At 50.4% G+C, this 21,260-nt stretch overlaps 1 protein-coding gene across 1 annotated transcript; it reads left to right on the top strand.

Moving 5' to 3' along the window:
* Positions 1 to 388: 388 nt before the first annotated feature.
* Positions 389 to 19,811, top strand: WBP2NL (WBP2 N-terminal like). Its single transcript, XM_058673728.1, has 6 exons — positions 389 to 505; positions 6,793 to 6,901; positions 7,440 to 7,581; positions 7,738 to 7,830; positions 13,193 to 13,300; positions 19,393 to 19,811. Exons 1-6 carry the CDS (start codon positions 444 to 446, stop codon positions 19,809 to 19,811), a joined length of 933 nt encoding a protein of 310 aa, XP_058529711.1. The 5' UTR covers positions 389 to 443.
* The last annotated feature ends 1,449 nt before the right edge of the window (positions 19,812 to 21,260 follow it).

Raw genomic sequence — 21,260 nt, 5'->3', positions numbered from 1 at the left:
CGAGGCGGCCACTCACCTGATTTCTTTATTTGAAAGCCAGAGAAGCGTTAGAGGCTTCCCAAGGGCTGGCAACAGTGAGGGCTGGAGCCAGGAACTCAGTCTGCCTCTTTCACATTGAGTAGCAGAGACTCAAGCACTCGGAGCATCACCTGAGGTCCCTCAGGCCGCACTCCTGCAGGAATCTGGCCTGGAGAGCCGGGGCGGGACCCGGGTACCGGGATATGGACGGCCCAAGCACAGCCTATCAGCCACACCACACATTACTCAGGGCCTGAGCCCTCCTTCCCAGACTGGGCGCCTCCGCACGGCCCCTCACGTGACCTCATCTACCCGCGTCCTTGCGCCACAATCTCCGCCCACTCCGCAGAGCCCCGCCCCGCGGCCCGGCCCAGGCCCCGCCCCCTCCCACCTGAGGGGCGGCTGGAGGAGGGCCTGGACCGGGAATGGCGGTGAACCAGAGCCACTCTGAGGACCGCCGGCGGCCCGCCATCCCTCACGGAGAAAGGTGCCTCAGGGGCAGCCCGGGTTCTGGTCCGCGGAGGGAGAAGCATGAGGAAGACCCGGCGCCAATCAGGGGCCGGCCCGCGTGTTTCAGCATGTGACCCCCTGACTCCGCCCCCGGGGCGTTGGGACGGACGCCTGCCATTGGCTGTCCGAGCTGGGGCGGGGCCGCGGGGCCTTGCGCGCGTGCGGGCGGCCTGGCGTGCCGGCCTGTGGTGAGGGGACCCGGCTGTGGGGACGAGGAAGCCTCCGGCCTGGCTGCCCTTGGAGCACGCCGTTTTACAGGGTGACGACGCCCAGGCGTCCCGGGCGCGACCCTGGCCCCCCGCGGGCAAGGGTGAAGAGGGTGGGTGGGTGCTGTGTGGTCCTTCTCGAAGATTCCCGAACTGCCGCGGCCCTCTCTCCGTTGCTCCTGGAGCGTTTCAAAAGCCCTTTACTGAAAACCTCGTGATGACAGAGGAGAAGCCGTGGCCCCAGCCGGGCAGAGTCTGCTGACGGCCTGGAGTCTACCTTGCTGCCCTCGCCCGTGTCCGTGTTCCACGGGCTTTCCCCGGCGGGCCCAGCCATGCGCTTTTCCTGTCTTCTTGACAGATGCGTGCCTGCGGGTTGTGGGTGCTTGCTGGCCCCAAAGGGCTGGGCTGTTTGTCCACGGGGCAGGGGCAGGGGCAGGGGCAGGGGCAGGGTGGACAGGAGCTGACTGCACCTGCCAGCTCGCTCTGCCCTGGAAGCAGGGAGTGAAAGGTTTCTCTCTCTCTTTTTTTAATTATCGCCCTTTGATCTTCACTGAATCCATTCTGTGCTCAATAAGTACATAGTAGTACTTATTGAGTATTTTAGTGTGGCAGGGGCTATATCTTTTTAATTAGAATTGCTCCATCTACAATGTGAATGGGTAATGATTTCCTGGGGTTACCGATGAGAAAACTGAAAATAATGGGCTAATGGATGTGAGAGGGCTTTTTAAAAAAGTTTTTAGCGTTGTCTACATAGTTGAGTGGGATGAACGCCCATGTGGTGTCCAGTCAGGGTGGGGAGGGGCCAGGCATGGAGAAGGTCGGTGAGACAAGTGCTTCAAATTTTTTCCGTGATCTCACGGGAGGAGAGAGAGGGGCCCACTCCTGGCTGTCAGACTACATCAGCACCCCAGGATAGGGGACAGTCCTTGAATGAAGTGTGGGAAGAATGTTCCGAGAGTGCTACTTGATTGGTTTGGATAGTTCTGAGGTGTTACCAGCTTTGTTGTGCCAGGGTTGAGAAAATCTTTCCAAAATCTGGTGGCTGCCCAAGCCCGCCTCAGTGCATCCACATACCCAGGGACGTGCTGCAAAACTCGGCCAGCAGAAATGTCCAACCTGTTCTGCTTTCTGTCCTCGGACCAGGCACTGTGTGGCCCCTGCTGGAATGGATGAGCTGGCTGTCATGTCCCTTGTGTGCATCTGGGCATGCTGTCCGCTGCGCAGGCATCAGCACTTGAGGAGGCCAAGTCCTGAAAAGTGCACTCCAAGGTTGGACCACGTATCTTGTGATTCTCCCTGTGGTTGGGGTTTGAGTCTAGCCATCTACCTGGGGAGTCCCTGAAGAAATCAAACTCTGGTGACCTCAGACCTGACTCCTGTGTGCGTGAGCCAGTGCAGGGTCATTCAGACGTCACCTGCACTAGCCAGTGGGCATACTGGTGGATGCAATTGCCTGGTCAGTTCCACCCCCAAGAAGGGCTTGCATTTGAACTTGGGTAGTGGGTGTTAGCTTCTCTATGCCAGATGTCTTTTAAAATAAAAGGGGGGGGCAGGCCTTGGTGCTACCTTGGGATAGTTGCAATCATATGGAGTGCCTGGGTTGGGGTCTCAGTTCCACTCCTGGTTCCAGCTTCCTGCTAATGTGCAGCTGGAAGGACCTGGGTCCCCGAGCCTGTGCTGGAGAGCCGGGTCGAGTTCCTGGGTCCTGGCTCCCTCCTGGCCCTGCTCCTGCTGTTGAAGGCATGTGGCCTTAAGGGACGGCTGGTTTCTGACTTTGTCTCAGTCTCTCCAACTTTCAAAAAAAAATTGCTTCTTTCGCATCCATGAAGAAGGTTTGCCAGGACTCTGGATCCTGGCTTACAGGATTCTAAAGAAGTAGCCGGAGAGGAAGGAGATCGGTTCTAGTTGGGCTTCCTAGACATGGGCACACCTGAGGGATTGATCACTGACTGGCAGGGATTTTCCTAGCTAATAAATCAGTGTGTGGGCCAGACTACTGTACATAGGGAGGAAAGAGTCAAATGGTTTGATTTTTTAAAAAGATTTATTTATTTTTATTGGAAAGTCAGATATACAGAGAGAAGGAAAGACAGAGAGGAAGATCTTCCATTCATTGATTCACTCCCCAGGCAGCCGCAATGGCTGGAGCTGAGGCAATCCAAAGTAGGAGCCAGGAACCTCTTCTGAATCTCCCATGTGGTGGTTCAGGGTTCCAAAGCTTTGGGCCGTCCTCAGCTGCTTTCCCAGGCCACAAGCAGGGAGCTGGATGGGAAGTGGGGCCCCCGGGATTAGAACTGATGCCCATATGAGATCCTTTAGTCACTAGGCTACTGCGCTGGGCCCGAATATCTTTTGAAATATATCATTGTCACCTGTCAAAATGATTTTTGAGAAATATGTTTAGCAGAGGTGAATTGGGAAGTCACGAGTACATAATCTCTTTAAAAACAGATTAAAAATCCTTGTCAAAACACACGTATATAAAAATATATTGCAAAACCGTCCTACAGAATTGAATCAGTTTGTATTTCTTTCAATGTTCTGCGTGTCCAGTTCTTCCTTTGCCCAACAATCCTGTGTGTCTGCCAGCAACCATTCTACTTTATGAATTCACCTTTAGATACTTCCTAGAGCTGGAATCACCAGGTTTGTCTTTTGGATGGGCTTCTTTAACTTACATGTCCTGCAGGTCTCCCCTTCTTTTTAAGACTAAATAATAACTTTTTAAAAAATAAAGATTTATTTGTTTTCTCACTGGAAAGACAGATTTTAAGGAGAGAAGGAGAGACAGATCCTCTATCGGCTGGTCACTGCCCAGGTGACCTCAGTGGCCAGAGCTGAGCTGATCCGAAGCCAGGAGCCGGGGGGCTTCCTCCAGGTCTCCCACGCAGGTGCAGGGGCCCAAGGGCCGTCACTCACTGCCCTTCGACGCGTGCTTCAGTCATTCATCCACTGAGGAACATTTTGCTTCCTTCTGCCTCTGGCTACCGTCAGTTGTCCCACTACACATTCTGTGAGGCAGAGATCTCATTCGAGAAGCTGCTTTCGAGTGTTTTGGTGGTATCTTCAGTCATGATTGCTGGATCATCATTTAACTTGTTTTTATTTTTCAGCCTGCTTTCCACTGCAGCTGAGTAATTCTGCAGTTCCACCAACAGTGCATGGGTGAGATTTCCCGTTTCTCCTCAGCCTCGCCGACACTGTTTCCTTCTAATAGTAGCCATCTTGAAGGACGTACGTGATATCTGTGGCTTTGATTTGCATTTCTCTGCCAAGTAATGAGGTTGAGAATATTTTCAGAGCTTTTTGGCCATTTGTATATTGTCTTTGGAAATATGTCTATCCAATCCTTACTCCATTTTATGATCAGACTTTTGATTTTTGTTCAGTTATGCATGTTTTTGAAATGTTGTTAATATTTGCCCTTTATCATATATACAAACCTGTGAGCATTCCTCTTGCTCCTGGATCGTCTCTGACTGTGACTTTTCACAGAAGTTTTTAAAATGGGGGTTGGACTTGGTGTAGTGGTTGGGGTCTTGCTTGGGGTGACCTCACCTCGTCCTGGGGTGCTGATCTGAGTCCTGTCTTAGCTTCCTGCTGGGGACAGTCTGGTGGGAGAATGAGGCAGTCACTGAGCCTTACGCAAAGCTCATGAGGACGTACCCCTTGCTCCCTCCACCACACGAAGGCAGCTCACCAGAGAAAACTCGTTTGAAGAAGGGCCAAGACAAGGTGAAAGTGAAACCCATGTGGCAGATTGTCCACATTAATTTGTGAGGAAAAATTTAGACATCCTCTAACTCTTAGGAAATATTTATAAGAATTCGTTTCTTTTTTCCCTTCTATTTTATTTTAATTTTTATGGTACAATTCCATAGGCTCTGGGATTTCCCTTACCTGCTCCCCAAATTTCCCCCAAGTTAATTCCCCCATATTATTATAATAGTATAGTCCTTCATAAGCAGTCATAAATGCATCATTCTGCAATTTTAGTGTGTCCTGACGTGGCTGGTACAGGCAGTGTTAGACAGCCCAGCGTCCTGTTGTCAAGATGTGTCCAACAGTCTCGTTGGGAGTCCGCCTTTGGTTTGGAGGCAGCAACGCATACTGCGCTGTATCTTCACATCTGGATATGACAGTCTGTTATGTAGTTGCTATACATTCCCTTAAATGAGAAGCCATAAAACAAAGTCAACACCAGTATTAAAGTTTAAAAAATGTATGGCAGAATTCACTTATGGTTTTGTCTATTTGAAGGTCAGAAAATGTTGGAAGGAGAGACAGAGGTAGACACCTCATCCACCCACTGGGTCATTTCCCAAATGTCTGCGACAGTCTGGGACGGGGCAGGCTAAAGGCAGCAGTCCAGGGCTCCGCCACAATCCGCTGCAGTGGTAACAGGGACCTGAGCTTCAGGGCCAACTGCTGCTGCTTCTGTAGGTGTGTGAGCAGGTAGCTGGATCACAAGTGGCGCAGCTAGGACTTGAACCAGGCCCGAAGGGGGATGCTGGTTTGCCAGCAATGGTGGCCTCTGCTTTGACATTTTGGTGCAATTTATACTATATAGTATATTATGATCTGTAATTCATGTTTTTGTCCTTTCAATAAAAGTTAGTAGTATCTGCTGTTTCCTGGAGCTTATGGTAGCAAAGAAGATAGACACTTTTTTATTACATTTATTTATTCAGTGTCTTTTCTGATAGTCATTAGAAGATATGTATTATGATAATTATTAAGAAAGAAAAAACCCTTGGGGCCAGAGTGGTGACAGAGCTGGCTAATCTGCCTGCAGTGCCCTTATCCCACATGGGCGCAAGTTCATGTCCCGGCTGCTCCACTACCCATCCATGGCTTTTGGGAAGTGAGCCAGCAGATGGAAGAATTTCTCTCTCTCTCTCTCTCTCTCTCTCTCTCTCTCTCTCTCTCTCTCTCTCTCTCTAAATCTACCTTTCCAATAAGAATAAATCTGAAAAAAAAAAAAAAAAGGAAAGAAACAAGGAGGATTGTATGAGTTGAGGTTTCCTGGGTTGAGTGAGAGGAGATAAGATGTTGAGGGAGGAAGCATCAGAGGTTGCTGGGCTCTCATCTTCCTTACCAGTCAGAAAACTGTTCAGCATTTTGTTTTGTTTAAAGATTTATTTATTTGAAAGTGTTACACAGAGAGATCGTCCATCTACTGGTTCATTCTGATGGCCAGAGCGACTGGGCTGGGGCGAGCTGGAGCCAGGAGCCTCTTCTGGGTCTCCCACGTGGGTGCAGGGGCCCAAGCACTTGGCAATCCTCCTCTGCTTTCCCAGGTGCATTAGCAGGAAGCCGGGTCAGAAGTGGAGCAGTCAGATCTTGAACTGGTGTCTGTATGGCTGTTGCAAGTAGCAGTTTAATGTGCTGTGCCACAGCTCTGGCTCCAGCACAGTGCTTCGTACTGACTGTTCAAGAACCATCAGGATTAACGAACAAACGTGGAGAGCAGGAGTGAGTTTGACAAGACGACGACTTTTCTGGTAAACAGGGAAAAGAGTAAGAGTGAATTGTCAGAGAATAAGATGATTTGAATTTGTTTTATTTCAACATAGTGGCAGTGGTAGCAGCAGTGGCCACCGTTCACAAATGTGTGCTGAGACGCGGCAGCGGGCTGAGAGCTGTGGCCGTGTGCTCTCACGCGTGGCCTCTGAGCTGCGCGTGTCTGCCCTCCTCGCACAGCCTCCTGATGGAGCGTGGCCTCTGAGCTGCGCGTGTCTGCCCTCCTCGCACAGCCTGCTGATGGAGCGTGGCTGTGTGCTCTCGGTGGCCTCTGAGCTGCGCGTGTCTGCCCTCCTTGCACAGCCTCCTGATGGAGCGTGGCCTCTGAGCTGCGCGTGTCTGCCCTCCTCGCACAGCCTCCTGATGGAGCGTGGCTGTGTGCTCTCGGTGGCCTCTGAGCTGCGCGTGTCTGCCCTCCTTGCACAGCCTCCTGATGGAGCGTGGCCGCTGAGCTGCGCGTGTCTGCCCTCCTCGCACAGCCTGCTGATGGAGCGTGGCCTCTGAGCTGCGCGTGTCTGCCCTCCTCCCACAGCCTCCTGATGGAGTGTGCGGATGTGGACCTCTCCTTCCCACAGCAGCCACGGGGCTCCAGCCTCTTCAGCGGCACTAAGAGCGGGACACTGTTTCTCACTTCCTACCGGGTAATTCCTACTTGTATTTTGATCTTCTGATTTATTCTACATTTGTTTTCCTAAAAATGGAAAGGCTAACATTGGTTTTCAAAGCTTTTTAAAAATTTTATTGATTTGGAAGGGAGGGAGCACAGGAGAGAGAGGGAGAGAGAGCTTCATCTGCAGGTTCACTTCCTTAATGGCTGCAACAGTTGGAGCTGGGCCAGTCTGAAGCCAGGAGTCAGGAGCCTCTTCTGGGTCTCCTGTGTGGGGCAGGGCCAAAGGCCTTGGGCTATCTTGGTTTTCTAGGCCTTTAGCAAGGGGCAGGATGGAAGTGGAGCAGCTGGGATTTGAACCAGACCCACATGGGATGCTGACACTGCAGGTGCTTGACACCATAGCACTGGCTGCTCAAAGTGTTCTAAAAGCTTTTCACTTGAGATTTTCCGAGTTGAAGATGGAAGGGACTGGGGGATGTGTCTCCATCAGACCCCAGTGCCAGGCAGCACTGCCCTTACTCCGTGGCTGGACTCCACACCTCGTTGCTAACGTGCGTTTCCTCACTCAGGTGATTTTTTTGACTTCACATTCAGTCAGTGATCCCATGTGGTCCTTCATGATGCCATTTCAGCTGATGAAAAATTGCACCGTTGAACAACCAGTCTTTGGTGCAAATTACATCAAAGGAACCATTCTTGCGGCTCCTGATGGTATGTGTGGTAGTTTCCTCAGAAGCTTCTAGAAGGTTTCAGAATGTTGGAATTCAGATGAAAGCTGTGCTGCTTCTCGGGGGTGGCGTCTCAGCGTTGGTGGCAGCCCTGATGTCATCTGCTGTGCCCATATCTTGGTGCCGTTTCTTCCCTCAGGTGGCTGGGAAGGACAGGCGACATTCAAATTAGTCTTCAGAGCAGGCGGTGCCATCGACTTCTCTCAGGTGATGGCAGAGGCGGCCTATGCTGGTGAGTGATTCCGCTAAGCTGTTACGTTCTGTGGTTTCCAGGCCGGTGGGAGGCCAAAATGTACTGGCCTCTGGGCTCAGGCAGCTGCCTTTCCCGAGCCTACCCACCGTGTGCCAAGTGCCACGCTACCTGCTAGGGGCACAAAGATGACCCAGTCCCTCCCTGTCCTCTAGGTTGTAATCGAGTGGGATCTTACACTGAGGCGCCTAAGTGACTCATCAGAACTGAGGGCTTGGGGTCCATTAAAAGTATTCATGAATATACTTCTATGTATTTGAAAGACACACACGTGCGAGGAGAGGGAAGAGACCTCCCATGAGCTAGTTCATTCCCTAAATTCCCACAGGAGCCAGGGCCGGGTTGGGCTGAAGCCTGGAAATAGGAACTCCGTGTGGGTTTCCCAAGAGGGGGCAGGGACAGTAGCACTGTGCACTGATCTAGAATTTAATCCCGGATCACACATGGAATTTAGCTGTCCTGTTTCCTTGGCCTCCTTGATTTTGGAACTCAACCTTTTTCTTTTCTTTTTTTCCCCAATATTTCATGACATTGACATTTCGAAAGAACACAGACTCATTTTGTAAAATACTACTCATTTGGGTTTATCTTTTTCCTCATGATTATACTCAGATTGTGTATTTTGGCAGAAATACTATGTAAATACTATTTAAATGATGCTGTGTCCTTTTGAGCTGACATATTTTAAGACACTATTTATTTAAAAAGCAAGAGGGAGAGAAAGAGAAAGAGAGAGAGAGAATCTTCCATTTTCTGATTCACTCCCCAAATGGCCACAGTGGCAGGACTGGGCCAGGCCCAAGCCAGGAATCTGAAGCTCCATTCCGGTCTCCCACATTGTGGGCAGGGGCTCAGGTACTTGGGCCATCTGCTGCTATTCTCTCAGCTGCATTAGCAGGGAATTGGATCAGAAATTGAACGACTTGGACTTGAACCAGCACTCTGATATGGGATGCCAACATCACAAGTGGCAGCTTAATCCACTATGCCACAATAGCCCCAGGTGGCACTTTTTCAACCCCTGAATCAAGCCGAGTATGAGGTCCACAGGGCCGCTAGAGGCCGTGAGTCGCAGCTTGGTGTTCCAGGGACGAGCTGTGAGCTGGGACTGATGTGGCACTCCTCTCTGGAGCTGAGTGGCGGCTTGCTCAGTGAACTGAGAATGGCGGCCAACAGCCCTTAGCTCCAGGAGATAGGAGAGGAAGGAAATGAGCCGTCTGTAGAGTGGGGAGGGGCTGGTCACGAGGGAAGAAGATGAGCAGGTGAGTTTATGATCATAGAAGTCAAGGAAGGAGACAGTTGGGAGGGGCACGTGTGTGGCCGGGGTGGTGGGGGAGCTAGCGCCTTTAGAGGGGGAAGGTGTGTCGCAGGCAGAAGTGTAGAGCTTGGCAATGGGGGACATCAGGAGAGGATTCAGTGGCAGGCTGGGGAAGGAGCTGCTCAAGAGCCATGGCACAGGACAGGGAGGTTCTGGAGGCTTCCTTGCAGCTGCCTGTAATGATACAGTGAGAAGACACAAAGACCAAGGAGTGCACAGAGTCCACGAGCTGTGCCGAGCCTACGGCTCTTCAGCAGTCCGGAGCCTGGAGCTGGTAGAGGGTGTCCCGGCAGAGCGAGGGCAGCTGTGGGTTCCTGGGAACGTGGTTCATCCTTGTTGCAGATGTCCGAGGAATGTAGGAGCGTTATAAACTGGGGATGAGTCCTCACTTACTTGTGGCCTCATAGTGCTGAGGGAGCTCCTTTTTTGGAGTTTGGGCTAAAGATAAGGTAACGTTGTAGTTTATGCTCTCATTGAGATCTGCTTCATGGCCAGAAAGCCATGATGTCAGCAGGTGTAGGGCCTTTTAGTAAGGATTTAGGCAGTTTTTAAAAATTAACTTGGCCCAATGTCTAGAAATGCTTTGGGTTTTGCTAGTAAGTGTTGTAACCTCCTTCCTCCTCCAAAAATCAGGGCTTGCCAGGCAGACTGTTTCGAAGATCTATCCATTCTTATTTGAAAGAATGAGAGAGAGAGAGAGATGAGAGAGAGATCTTCCATCCACTGGTTCACGCCCCAAATGGCTGTGACGGTTGGAGCTGAGTGATCTCAGGTCAGGAGCTGGGAGCTTCCTTCAGGACTCCCGCATGGGTGCAGAGGACCAAGGACCCAAGCCATCCTTCACCACTTTCCCAGACCATAATAGGAGCTGGATCGGAAGTAGAGGAGCTGGGTTAGAACCAGTGTGCATATGGGTTGCTGGCACTGCAGGATGAGGCTTAATGTGCGGAACCACAACATCGGCTCTGAGACATACTTTTTGACACTCGAAGAGTTAACTACCAGTTTTGCCTCACCATCAAATTCTTTGGCCAGGGAAGATCACCTAGCTCTCTTCCAAGTGCTCCAAGCCTTTGACACATACATGAGCACCTATAGTATGAGAACCCAACAGTGAACAAGGCACTTGTGTTCTGGGGCTGGTCTTAGGATGCTGCATGGGGGACCTGCATCTTGTAATGCAGTGCCTGCCTCAGGTTCCCACTCTGCTTCGAATCCAGCTTCCTGCTGACACGCATGCAGGGGGTAGCAGGTGCTGCCTTGGGTCCCTGCCATCCATGTGAGGAACCCAGATGAGGCGTGAGGCTCCTGACCCAGCCCTAGCTGTCACGAACATGTGAGGAGTGAACCAGCAGATGGAAGATCTCTGTATGTCTTTGCCTTTGAAATAAATAAATAGGACCCGGGGCAGTAGCCTAGTGGCTAAAGTCCTTGCTTTGCACATGCTGAGATCCCATACGGGCACTAGTTCTAATTGCAGCAGCTCCTCTTCCCATCCAGCTCCCTGCCCGTGGCCTGGGAAAGCAGTTGAGGACAGCCCAAAGCCTTGGGACCCTGTAGCTGCGTGGGAGACCCAGAAGAGGCTCCTGGCTCCTGGCTTCAGATCAGTTCAGCTCCAGCTATTGTGGCCACTTGGGGAGTGAATCAATGAATGGAAGATCTTCCTCTCTGTTTCCTCCTCCTTTCTGTATATCTGACTTTCCAATAAAAATAAATATTTGGAAAATAAATAAAATAAAGCTTAAAAAATAGACTAACTTTGTGGTACATGGATTGGGCTCTGTGGCACAGTGAGGCGAGTCACTGTTTGGGATGCCCACATTCCGTGTCGGAGTACTTGGGATTGAGATCTGACTGTTTCCAGTGAGCTTCCTGCTAATGTAAGCCCTGGGAGGCAGCAGGCGATGGTCCGGCTACCTGGGTTCCTGCCAGGCACGTGGGAGCTCTGCTTTGAATGCCTGGTTCCTGGCTGTGACCTGGACCAGCCTTGGTTGTTGCTAACATTTGAAGAGTGAACAGTGGATAAAAGATCTGTCTCTGTCTCTTGTTTTATTTCTCTAAAAATTTCTCTTTGAAATGAATAGATGGATAAATAAAGACATACATAAAAGGTAAACATGTACACTTCTGCTTTATGGTCAGGTATGTTGCCTGGCAGTCACGCTGCTCCTTAGGATCTCTGGGTCTCGTGTCGGAGTTCCTGGGTCTCGTGTCGGAGTTCCTGGGTCTCGTGTCGGAGTTCCTGGGTCTCGTGTTGGAGTGGGTTTCATGTCAGAGTGCCTGGTTCTCGTGTTAGAGTGGGTTTCATGTTAGAGTACTTGGGTCTCGTGTCGGAGTTCCTGGGTCTCGTGTCGGAGTTCCTGGGTCTCGTGTTGGAGTTCCTGGTTCTCATGTTGGAGTGGGTTTCGTGTTGGAGTTCCTGGGTCCCGTGTCAGAGTGGGTTTCGTGTCAGAGTGCTTATGTCTCGTGTTGGAGTTCCTGGGTCCCGTCCTCACTCTGGCTCCTGACTCCAGCTTCTTGCTAATGCAGACCTGGAGAGGCAGCAGTGATGACGTAGAGTTGGGTTCCTGCCACCCATGGGAGATACTGGGATGGAGTTCACAGCCTTGTCCCTGGCATTGCAGGCGTTTGAGGTGTGGACCAGAGGACAGGACACTCTCTCTGCCTCTCAGATGAAACTTAATCCAGTGAGAGTCATAAAAAAATAAGCAAATTGATAATTGAATAGTATACTTTCTGTCCTTATATAAAAAGCACTGATCGGATATGAAAAAGGAGGGTTATTAGGTCAGGAAGGCAACTTGAGCTTTATAGTGAATGAAGATAATGCTAGCTGACGCAGCAGATAAGCCCCAAAATTACTGATGCTCAGGAGATCTGACTGCTGTGTGAAGGCCAATCAGCAGGTACAAGAGGTGGCTCCTTTCCCCACAGTCAGGAACCCAGGGGCGTAGGGCTTCTGTGGGGAGACAGAGAGCAGGATCTCCCATCCGCTGGTTTACTCTCCAGATGGCAGCAAGCCAGGGTGTCATCGCAGCCTCCCACAGCCCACGTTGGCAGGAAGCTGGATGAGGCATGGAGCCCAGGCACCCTGCTGCAGCCATCCCAACCTGCACCTTCACCTCTAGGCCGAGTGCCTGCCGTCCTCTGCCTTCTTAACCTGTGGCCTGCATGGCCTCTCGAATGGCCAGCCGAGCTGAGAAGAGCTAAGCCTTCATCTGGGAAGCTGTGGGCCAGGTCTGGGGGAGATCCCCACAGCTAATCCTTGGAACCTGAATTTTATCTGATTGATAAAAAAAGATCTTTGTAAATGTAATTAAGGTTCTTGGATGACATGATGCCATAGATGGAGCATAAATGCCATTATGAGTGGCTTTTTAAAAATAAATATTTACTTATTCAAAAGGCAGAATTACAGAAAGAGAGAGGGACAGAGAGAGAGAGAGACAGAAAGAGACAGAGAGAGAGAGATTTTCCATCCACTGGTTCACTTCCTGGCTGCAGTGGCCATGGCTGGGCCAGTCTGAGGCCAGGAGCCAGGAGCTTCATCTGGGTCACCCACGTGAACGGAGGTGCCCAAGTCTTTGGGCTATTTTTAGCTGTTTTTAGCTGCTTGTCCAGGCACATTAGCAGGGAGCTGAGTTGGAGGTAGAACATCAGGGACTCAAAACAGTGCCCGTATGGGATTCTGGACTGCAGGTGGCAATTCGTTATGCCACAGTGCCAGTCCCGACTAATGTTCTTTTATGAAGGAATTGCTTTTTTCGGTACCATGCTGCTCTTCTGTTGGCCTTTAGCGGTATGTTGGAGTTTTTCTGAGTAGCTGTTGGGATGGCAGTGTGCTAAGCCCTTGGACAGCACAGACAGTAAGACTGCCTCTGCCCTTAGGAAGCACGCCACTCGGCAGGCTTGCATCGCTTCGCTGCTGCCTCCAGGAGCCTGCTCAGACTCATGTGGGAGGCAGGGGTTAATACTCTGCTGAGGGCCTGTCACCTGCATTCATGTTTGTCAAACCTGCCTTCTCAGCTTCCCGGGGAGCTCCACTTGGGACCACCGGCTACCAGATTGGCCCCATGAGGATTTATATCATCGCTCGAGAGGGGAGCGTGTACCCCCCACAGATGCCTGGCCAAGGTAAGGGATTCTGCGGTGCTTCTGTCTCGAGGATGGGCTCATCGCAGCCTCCGCCCCAGCTCTGCTGCACGAGCGGCCGCAGCCGTGGGGCCTGGAGAGTGGTCAGGTCTCTGGCTACATTTCCAGCCTCAAACCGAGTGCTGGGTCAGCAAGTGATTGGGCTTTAAATTCAGGCTTACACTGAAAATTTAAAAAAAAAAAAAGATTTATTTTCTTTATTTGAAAGGCAGGGTTACAGGGCCTGGTGTGATAGGCTAGTGACTAAATCCTCACCTTGCATGCGCTCAGATCCCATATGTCCCGGCTGCTCCACTTCCCATCCAGCTCCCTGCCTGTGGCCTGGGGAAGCAGTCGAGGATGGCCCAAGGCCTTGGGACCCTGCAAAGTGTGGCTGAGCAACCCTGTGTGTGTGTGGAGGGTATGAAACAATCTGTTTATCCATTCATTATTGATGGACATTTGGCTGGCTTTCACCTTTTGGTTATTATGAATAATAGCTGTTACATGGAGTTGTATGTAAGTTTCTGTGGGAAATGCAGTTTTAATTTCTTTGGGTAATTCTACCCAGAGTAGAATCAGTCAGGTGGTAACTGCATATGTCCTTTGTTAATGTTTTATGTATTTGAAAGGCAGGGTGACAGACAGACAGACAGATGAATCTTCTCTCCTCTGGTTTACTTCTCAAAAAGGTGAAATGGCCAGGACTGGGCCAGGCCAAAGCCAGAGCCTGGAGCTCCTGTGTGAATCCCGGGGCCCAGGCACTGCTAGCCCAGGCACTCAGGGAGCAGGATTGGAAGTGGAGCTGTTGGGATTTGAACAGGTACTCTGATATGAGAAACCAGCAGTCAGTGGCTTTGCCCACCATGTCAAAATGCTGGCCCCTCCACTACTGACCTTGACCTAACAATTGTATGCATGTGCTTGTATGTATGTATATATATGTACACACACACCAGTATATAACACATGTAAGTATGTGTACTTCTATATAAGTATATACATATTTATCAGTTCCTTCAGTAATAGAGATGTACATACATATCAATAGCTATTTGTTTGAAAGATTTATTTTTATTAGAAAGGCAGGGGCCCGGTGGCGTGGCCTAGCGGCTAAAGTCCTCGCCTTGGAAGCCCCGGGATCCCATATGGGCGCCGGTTCTAATCCCGGCAGCTCCACTTCCCATCCAGCTCCCTGCCTGTGGCCTGGGAAAGCAGTCGAGGACGGCCCAATGCATTGGGACACTGCACCCGCATGGGAGACCTGGAGGAGGTTCCGGGTTCCCGGCATCGGATCGGCGCGCATCGGCCCGTTGCGGCTCACTTGCGGAGTGAATCATCGGACGGAAGATCTTCCTCTCTGTCTCTCCTCCTCTGTGTATATCTGGCTGTAATAAAATGAATAAATCTTTAAAAAAAAAAACATTAGAAAGGCAGATTTACAGAGAGAAGGAGATAAGAAAGATCTTTCTGCTGGTTTACTCTGCAAATGGCCACAACAGCTGGAGCTGAGCCAGTGGGAAGTGGAGCAGCCAGTACACAAACAAGTGCCCATATGGGATCCCAACCCTTGTAAGGAGAGGATTAGTCAATTGAGCCATTGTGCCAGGCTCCCTCAATAACTTTCTAGAATTAGACTCTTAACTTGATCTTAGCCAAAAGGCCGAGAAGCAATTTCTAGAATTAGACTTTTAAAGAAAAACTACTGGAGCCAGAGTGGTGGTGCAGTGTTTTAAGCTGCATAACCTGTTCTACCAGGACACTCACCCCCAATGATTTTTTTTTTAAATTAAGTCGGGGATGGGGAGATGACATCATGGTGCAGTGTTTGAGCCCCACCTTCAGAGCCAGCATTCTGTGTTGAGCCCCAGCTGCTCTGCTTCTGACGCAGCCCCCTGTTAGTGTGCCTGGGAAGGCGGTGGAGACCAGGATACAGCCAGAGGGAGTGCTGGGCTCCTAGCTGCAGCCTGCCCAGCACCGCTCACTGCAGCTATTTGGGGAGTGACCCGGTAGGTTGGAAGATCTCGTTCTTCCTCTTTCTCTCTGTCATTCTGCCTTTCAAATATATAAAATACAATACTTGCAGGAGTCAGGAGCTAGGAACTCCATCTGGATCTTACGTGGGTGCAGGGGCCCAGTACTGGACCGACCCCCTCTGCTTCCCCAGGTGCATTCGTCGGGAACTGGATTTGAAGCAGAGCAAATGGGACTCAGCCCAGTTCCCACGTGTGATGCCAGCATTGCAGGCCATGGCTTACCCACTAATACAACGCTGGCCCCCGAAAGAAAAGCTTTATGGTGTAACTTTATTAATTTAAAAAGCCAGATCTGGGTGTTAGATTTTGTCAACTTGCTCTGTCACTGTTACTATGGTCATACAGTCTTTTTTCTTTAGCCTGCTGTGATGGATTATCTGAACCTTCAGATGTCTGCCTGGAATAAGCCATGTTTGGCCATTGTGTGTAATTCTCTCTATATATATTTGGATTTGATTTGCTCACATTTAAAGGCTATTTACAACTATGTTCCTGAAAGATATTCTGACTTTTTCCTCCCTTGCAACATCTTGATTTGCGTTTGCTGTTAGAGTATTTTTGGCTTCAGAGAACGAGTTAGGAGGTGCTGCTTCTACTTCTCCTATCTGGGAGACATTTCAGAGAATTAAGACCATTTCCTCATTAAAGTGGCTGATCAATTCAGCCTTGACCTATTTGGGCCTGGTGCTTTGTGTTTTAGAAGCTTATAACTGTTAATTAAATTTACTTAAGAAGTATAGGGATATTGAAAAAATCTGATTCCCGTAGGTTAATTTAGCATTTTGAACTGAAGACTCAGCCCATTTCAGTTAAATAACCAAATCTGTGAATGGGGGATAGGTTGTTCATAATATTCTTTTGTTACCCCTTTAAAATTTTTTAAGGTTTATTTATTTTTATTGGAAAGGCAGATTAGATTTTACAGAGAGGAGACACAGAGAAAAATCTTGCATCCACTGATTCACTTCCCAAAAGACCGCAATGGCTAGAACTCAGCTGAACGGAAGCCAGGAGTCAGGAGCCTCTATTGGGTCTCCCAAATGATGCGGGGCCCCAAGGCTTTGGGCCGTCCTCTGCTGCTTTACCAGGCAAGTAGGGAGCTGGATGGGAATTGGAGCAGTTGGGACACAAACTGGCTAAACCTAGCATTTGCAAGGCGAGAATTTACACATTGAGCCAGCATGCCTTAAAAATGTTTTTGTGGAGTCCAGCACAGTAGCCTGTTGGCTAAAGGCTTCACCTTGCACATGCGAGGATCCCATATGGGCCCCAGTTCTAATCCTGGTTGCCCCGCTTCCCATCCAGTTCCCTACTTGTTGCCTGGGAAAGTAGTTGAGGACAGCCCAAAGCCTTAGGACCCTGCACCTGTGTGGGATACTGGAAGAGGCTCCTGGCTCCTGGCTCAGGCTCGGCACAGCTCCTGACATTGCGGCCACGTAGGGAGTGAATCAATGGATGGAAGATCTTCCTCTCTGTCTTTCCTCCTCTCTGTATATCTGACTTTGTAATAAAAATAAATAGATCTTTAAAAAAAATGTTTTTGTGGGGCCGATAGTGTGGCATAACAGGTTAAGCAACCGCTTGTAACGCCAGTATCCCATATGGGCACTGGTTTTAGTCTCACGTCTGATCCAACTCCCTGTTCATGTGCCTGGGAAGGCAGCAGAGGATGGCCCAGGTGCTTTGGCCTCTACACCCACATGGAAAACCTGGGGGAGGTTCCTGGGTTCTGCCTAGCCAAGTTCCAGGTATCACAGGCATTTGGGGAGTTAATGAATGAAAGATCTTCCCTCCTCCAACTCTGGAACTCTGCCTTTCAAATAAAATGAACATTTTAAAAATTGTTCTATTGAGGCTGGTGCAATAGCCTATTGGTTAAATCCTCATGCTGGGATCCCCTATGAGAGTTGGTTTGTGTCTCGGCTACTCCACTTCCCATCCAGCTCTCTGCATGTAGCCTGGGAAGGCAGTAGAGGACGAGCTAAAGCCTTGGGACTCTGCATCCATGTGGGAGACCTGGAAGAAGCTCCTGGCTTCAGATCAGCTCAGCTCCAGCTGTTACAGCCACTTGGGGAGTGAACCAGTGGATGGAAGATCTGTCTCTCTGCCTCTCCTTCTCTCTGTAAATCTGACTTTCTAATAAAAATAAGTAAATCTTGTAGTTGTTTGTTGAAAGCTGGTATTGCACTGGGTTATAGAAACTGACATAATTAGGAGTTAGATTATGTTTAATGTTTGCCTTAGAGGTAATATTAGAAATATCAACTTTGTTTTTTGCCTTTTACCCCTCACCTCCTTGTCTGTTGTCTCTTTGGCTTCTCCTAAGAACTTTTTAAAAAGTCATTTTATCTGAAATGCAGTGAGAGAAGGAAGGAGAGACATCTTTCTTTCTTTTTTTTTTTTTTTAAAGATTTTATTATTATTGGAAAGCCGGATATACAGAGAGGAGGAGAGACAGAGAGGAAGATCTTCCATCCGATGTTTCACTCCCCAAGTGAGCCGAAACGGGCCGGTACGCGCCAATCCGATGCTGGGACCAGGAACTTCTTCCAGGTCTCCCACGCGGGTGCAGGGTCCCAAGGCTTTGGGCCGTCCTCGACTGCTTCCCAGGCCACAGGCAGGGAGCTGGATGGGAAGTGGAGCTGCCGGGATTAGAACCGGCGCCCATATGGGATCCCGGGGCTTCCAAGGCGAGGACTTTAGCCGCTAGGCCACGCTGCCGGGCCCGAGACGTCTTTCATCCTCTGACTCACTCCTCAAGTAGCTGCAACAGCTGGGACCGCCGAACCAAGATGAAGCTGGGGGCCTGGATTCCCTGGGCCTCCCCATGGGCGGCGGGGACTGCACCCACGGGCTGCCTGGGCTACCCCACCCCTTGGGCTTCCTTCCATTGGGCTCCCAGGTATAATAGCCAGGAGCTGGGTCTGGGGTGGAGCAGCCAGGCCTCACACGCGGGCCGTCTGACGTTTCTCCCGGCTGTCGCCGGCTCCAGGCTGAAATCTGCTCTCACCTCTCTCCGCTTTGCTGGGAGGTGGCTGCCTTTGTGGCCGCAGTCATTTGTCGGATCCAAAGGACAGTTGTTGGTCATCAGCTTCTTCAGCCCTTTTCTTACTGTGAGAGGGAAAGTGATGCCTTCTAAGCCCTTAATCAAACCTGGGCATTTTATTTATTTATTTTACTTATTTGAAAGGCTCCCATCTTACTGTTCACTCCCCCAAACCCACAACACCTGGTGCTGTGCCGAGAGCCTGAAGCCCAACCCAGGTCTCTCCTGCGCCCACAAGGGTGGCAGGAGTTCAGTTCCCTGAAGTGGGAGCTGGAGCTGGAGTGGAACCCGGACTCCGCTCTGGGATGTGAACGTCTCGAGCCCTAGACTAACTGCCCGCAACCCTCCCTGGACATTCTAAATGGGAGATGACTCACAAGTAGGTGCCCGTGTTCATGTGGCTTGTTAAGAGAATAAATGGAATAAGGAAAATAAAAGTTACAGAAAAGTAGCCTTAAAAGTGTCTGTTCACCTTGACCCAGCTCATGTTGATTGGACTATTCACTGGGAAGTTGGCAGCAGCGTGCTCTCTGCCAACAAGCGATGTGGCGCTATCCCTCTGGTGAAATATCATCTAGCTTTTTAAAAAAAAGAAAAAGAAATATTATCCAGCTTTTAATTTGATATAAAATAATAACATAAGGAAACCTCTTATGGGGTTAAGAAACCAGATTAAAAATACATGGTTCATAGAAGATCATGATTATGTTTTTAAAAATGTCTGCAAGGAAGTATAACGAAACATTGTCTTTGGTGATGGAGTTGTAGTTAACTTTTTTTCTGTATTCACCTTTTCTGTTTTCCAAATGCATATTCCTATTGAATATCAGAGTTCACAACTCTAAGTAGTGTACCCAAATATGATGTTTCCTTGTTAATTTGGATCCCTTACATTGATGGCTCAAAGAAAAGGCTTTAGTGTTACTCCGCTTGAATTCTCTTCTTGCCTCAGCTGGCTTCAGCACTTTCTTACTGCTTGTCCACAACTGATTCATTCTCCTTGACATTCCTAGCAATGCACTATGGAGCCCCGCCTCCCGGATACACGGCCCTGCCGCCAGGCTACGGAGCCCCGCCCCCAGGCTATGGAGCCCAGCCCCCTGGATGCACAGCCTCGCCCTCGCCTCCTGGATACGCAGCCCCTCCTGCTGGATATGCAGCCCCGCCTCCTGGATATGCAGCCTCTCCTGCTGGATATGCAGCCCCGCCTCCTGGATATGCAGCCTCTCCTGCTGGATATGCAGCCCCGCCTCCTGGATATGCAGCCCCGCCTCCTGGATATGCAGCCTCTCCTGCTGGATACGGAGGCCAGTCCTCCAGATTCGAAGCCCCACTTGTGGGAAATGGAGCCTCACTAGGGGTGTCCGGAGCCATGCCCCCGCTGGATCTGCAGATGGCGCCTCCAAACCTGGCAGCCCAGCGTCCTGACTAGCTGACTTCTCTTCCATGTCGTTTGTTCTCTCAAGCTGTTCTCACCCTTGTAAGACGTTAACGTTAATTCGCCAAGCGAGGTACTACTGCACAGTGTTAGTCGGGATGCGGAGGCTTAGGGGTCTGCACACAGCCCAGTCCCAGGGGGTCGTCCCACACTGTAGCAAGGTAATCTTAGGGCAACAGTGAAGCTTTACTTCCCTGCGAGGTCTTAGGATCCACTTGGCTGAATGGGGCGGAAAGGAGAGTAGTTCTGTAGGGATCATTTCCCGGTTGTGGGGCTGGCTTTGCGCGGCCCTTCCGACGTGCCTGAGTGTGAGTCTGGAAAGCTCCCTGTTCTCAGGCGATCCATTGCGAGGCGCCAAGGTGTGTGCTGCTTCGTGTTACACTGACCCGGAAAGCATGGAACAACCTACGTGTCCAGTAACAAAGTCTGCACCTACGCTGTGATGTGTGTAATTGTGCACAGCCACTGACGAGATCCAGAGATGAAGGAAACCAAGAGCGAGGCAACGAAGGGAGGCGATCGAGGGAGAGGGCTGGATTTGACTTCATACAATGTTCTAACTTTGGTATAGCGAAAGTGAAAAGATAGGCAACTGACTAGGATAAAGTTGTTTCTAACATGTCAGAATACATGAGTTACAGCTCTGCCTTCCACACTCTCCCAAAAAAGAAATGGACCCCAAGTAAGAGTTGCTGTTAGCCCAGGAAATAGCGCAGTCAGAATACGTCTGAGAGGTGCTTGCCTTGATTAGCACTAGGGAAATGCAACTTGAAATGAGAAGCTATTTTATTTCAGCAGACCTACAAGGTTTAATATTCTTGATGTAGGCCTTTCTGTGTGGCAGGCTTATGGGGGCCTGGAGAGGTGGGCGTACAGGGGGACGAGGGGACCTGGAGAGGCAGGCGTACAGGGGGGCGAGGGGACCTGGAGAGGCAGACGTACAGGGGATGGAGCCAGTGGAGTGTGCGGGCACCTGGGGGCTCACATCCAGGTAGGTGGAGCAAGCCTGGTGATTTCCCCAAGTATAGGAGTGTCCCTGTGTCCAGACAAGGTTGCCTTGGACCAGTAAGAAAACAAACGAGTTCCCCGGATGGAAGAGCCTAAAGCAACATCCTAGGAGAGAGGCAGTGTGTGTGTGCTGAGGGAACGACCAGGAGGGTCAGAAGCCATTGGGCACCCCCAGGGTAAAAGGACAAGTTCCACAGTCAGCAAGGACATGTGACCACCCCCGGGTCTCAAACAGGGAACTCCCAGTCAATTCCAGCACTTGTCCCAACTTCCAAGGCCGTGATCTCAACTCCTGTACTCTGCTGCACCCTGTAGCCCATTCTATTCTGCCTCAGTAGCACCCTGAGCAGGACCCAAGGCTGCGAGCATACGCAGGAGGCCAAGCCTGCAAGGATGGATGCCTGGGCCAAGGTGGGCGCTTCTGGACCAACTCCA

Source organism: Ochotona princeps, chromosome 15 (assembly GCF_030435755.1).
Source record: "Ochotona princeps isolate mOchPri1 chromosome 15, mOchPri1.hap1, whole genome shotgun sequence".
NCBI classification, from domain to species: domain Eukaryota; kingdom Metazoa; phylum Chordata; class Mammalia; order Lagomorpha; family Ochotonidae; genus Ochotona; species Ochotona princeps.
Note: the sequence above shows the minus strand (reverse complement) of the source record. Positions and strands in the feature narration are given on the sequence as shown.

Coding starts and splice junctions, on each gene's coding strand:
- WBP2NL (XM_058673728.1), top strand. CDS start 444: ATGGCGGTGAACCAGAGCCACTCTGAGGACCGCCGGCGGCCCGCCATC. Junction 506..6,792: donor GCCATCCCTCACGGAGAAAG/GTGCCTCAGGGG, acceptor CTCCTCCCACAG/CCTCCTGATGGAGTGTGCGG. Junction 7,582..7,737: donor CATTCTTGCGGCTCCTGATG/GTATGTGTGGTA, acceptor TTCTTCCCTCAG/GTGGCTGGGAAGGACAGGCG.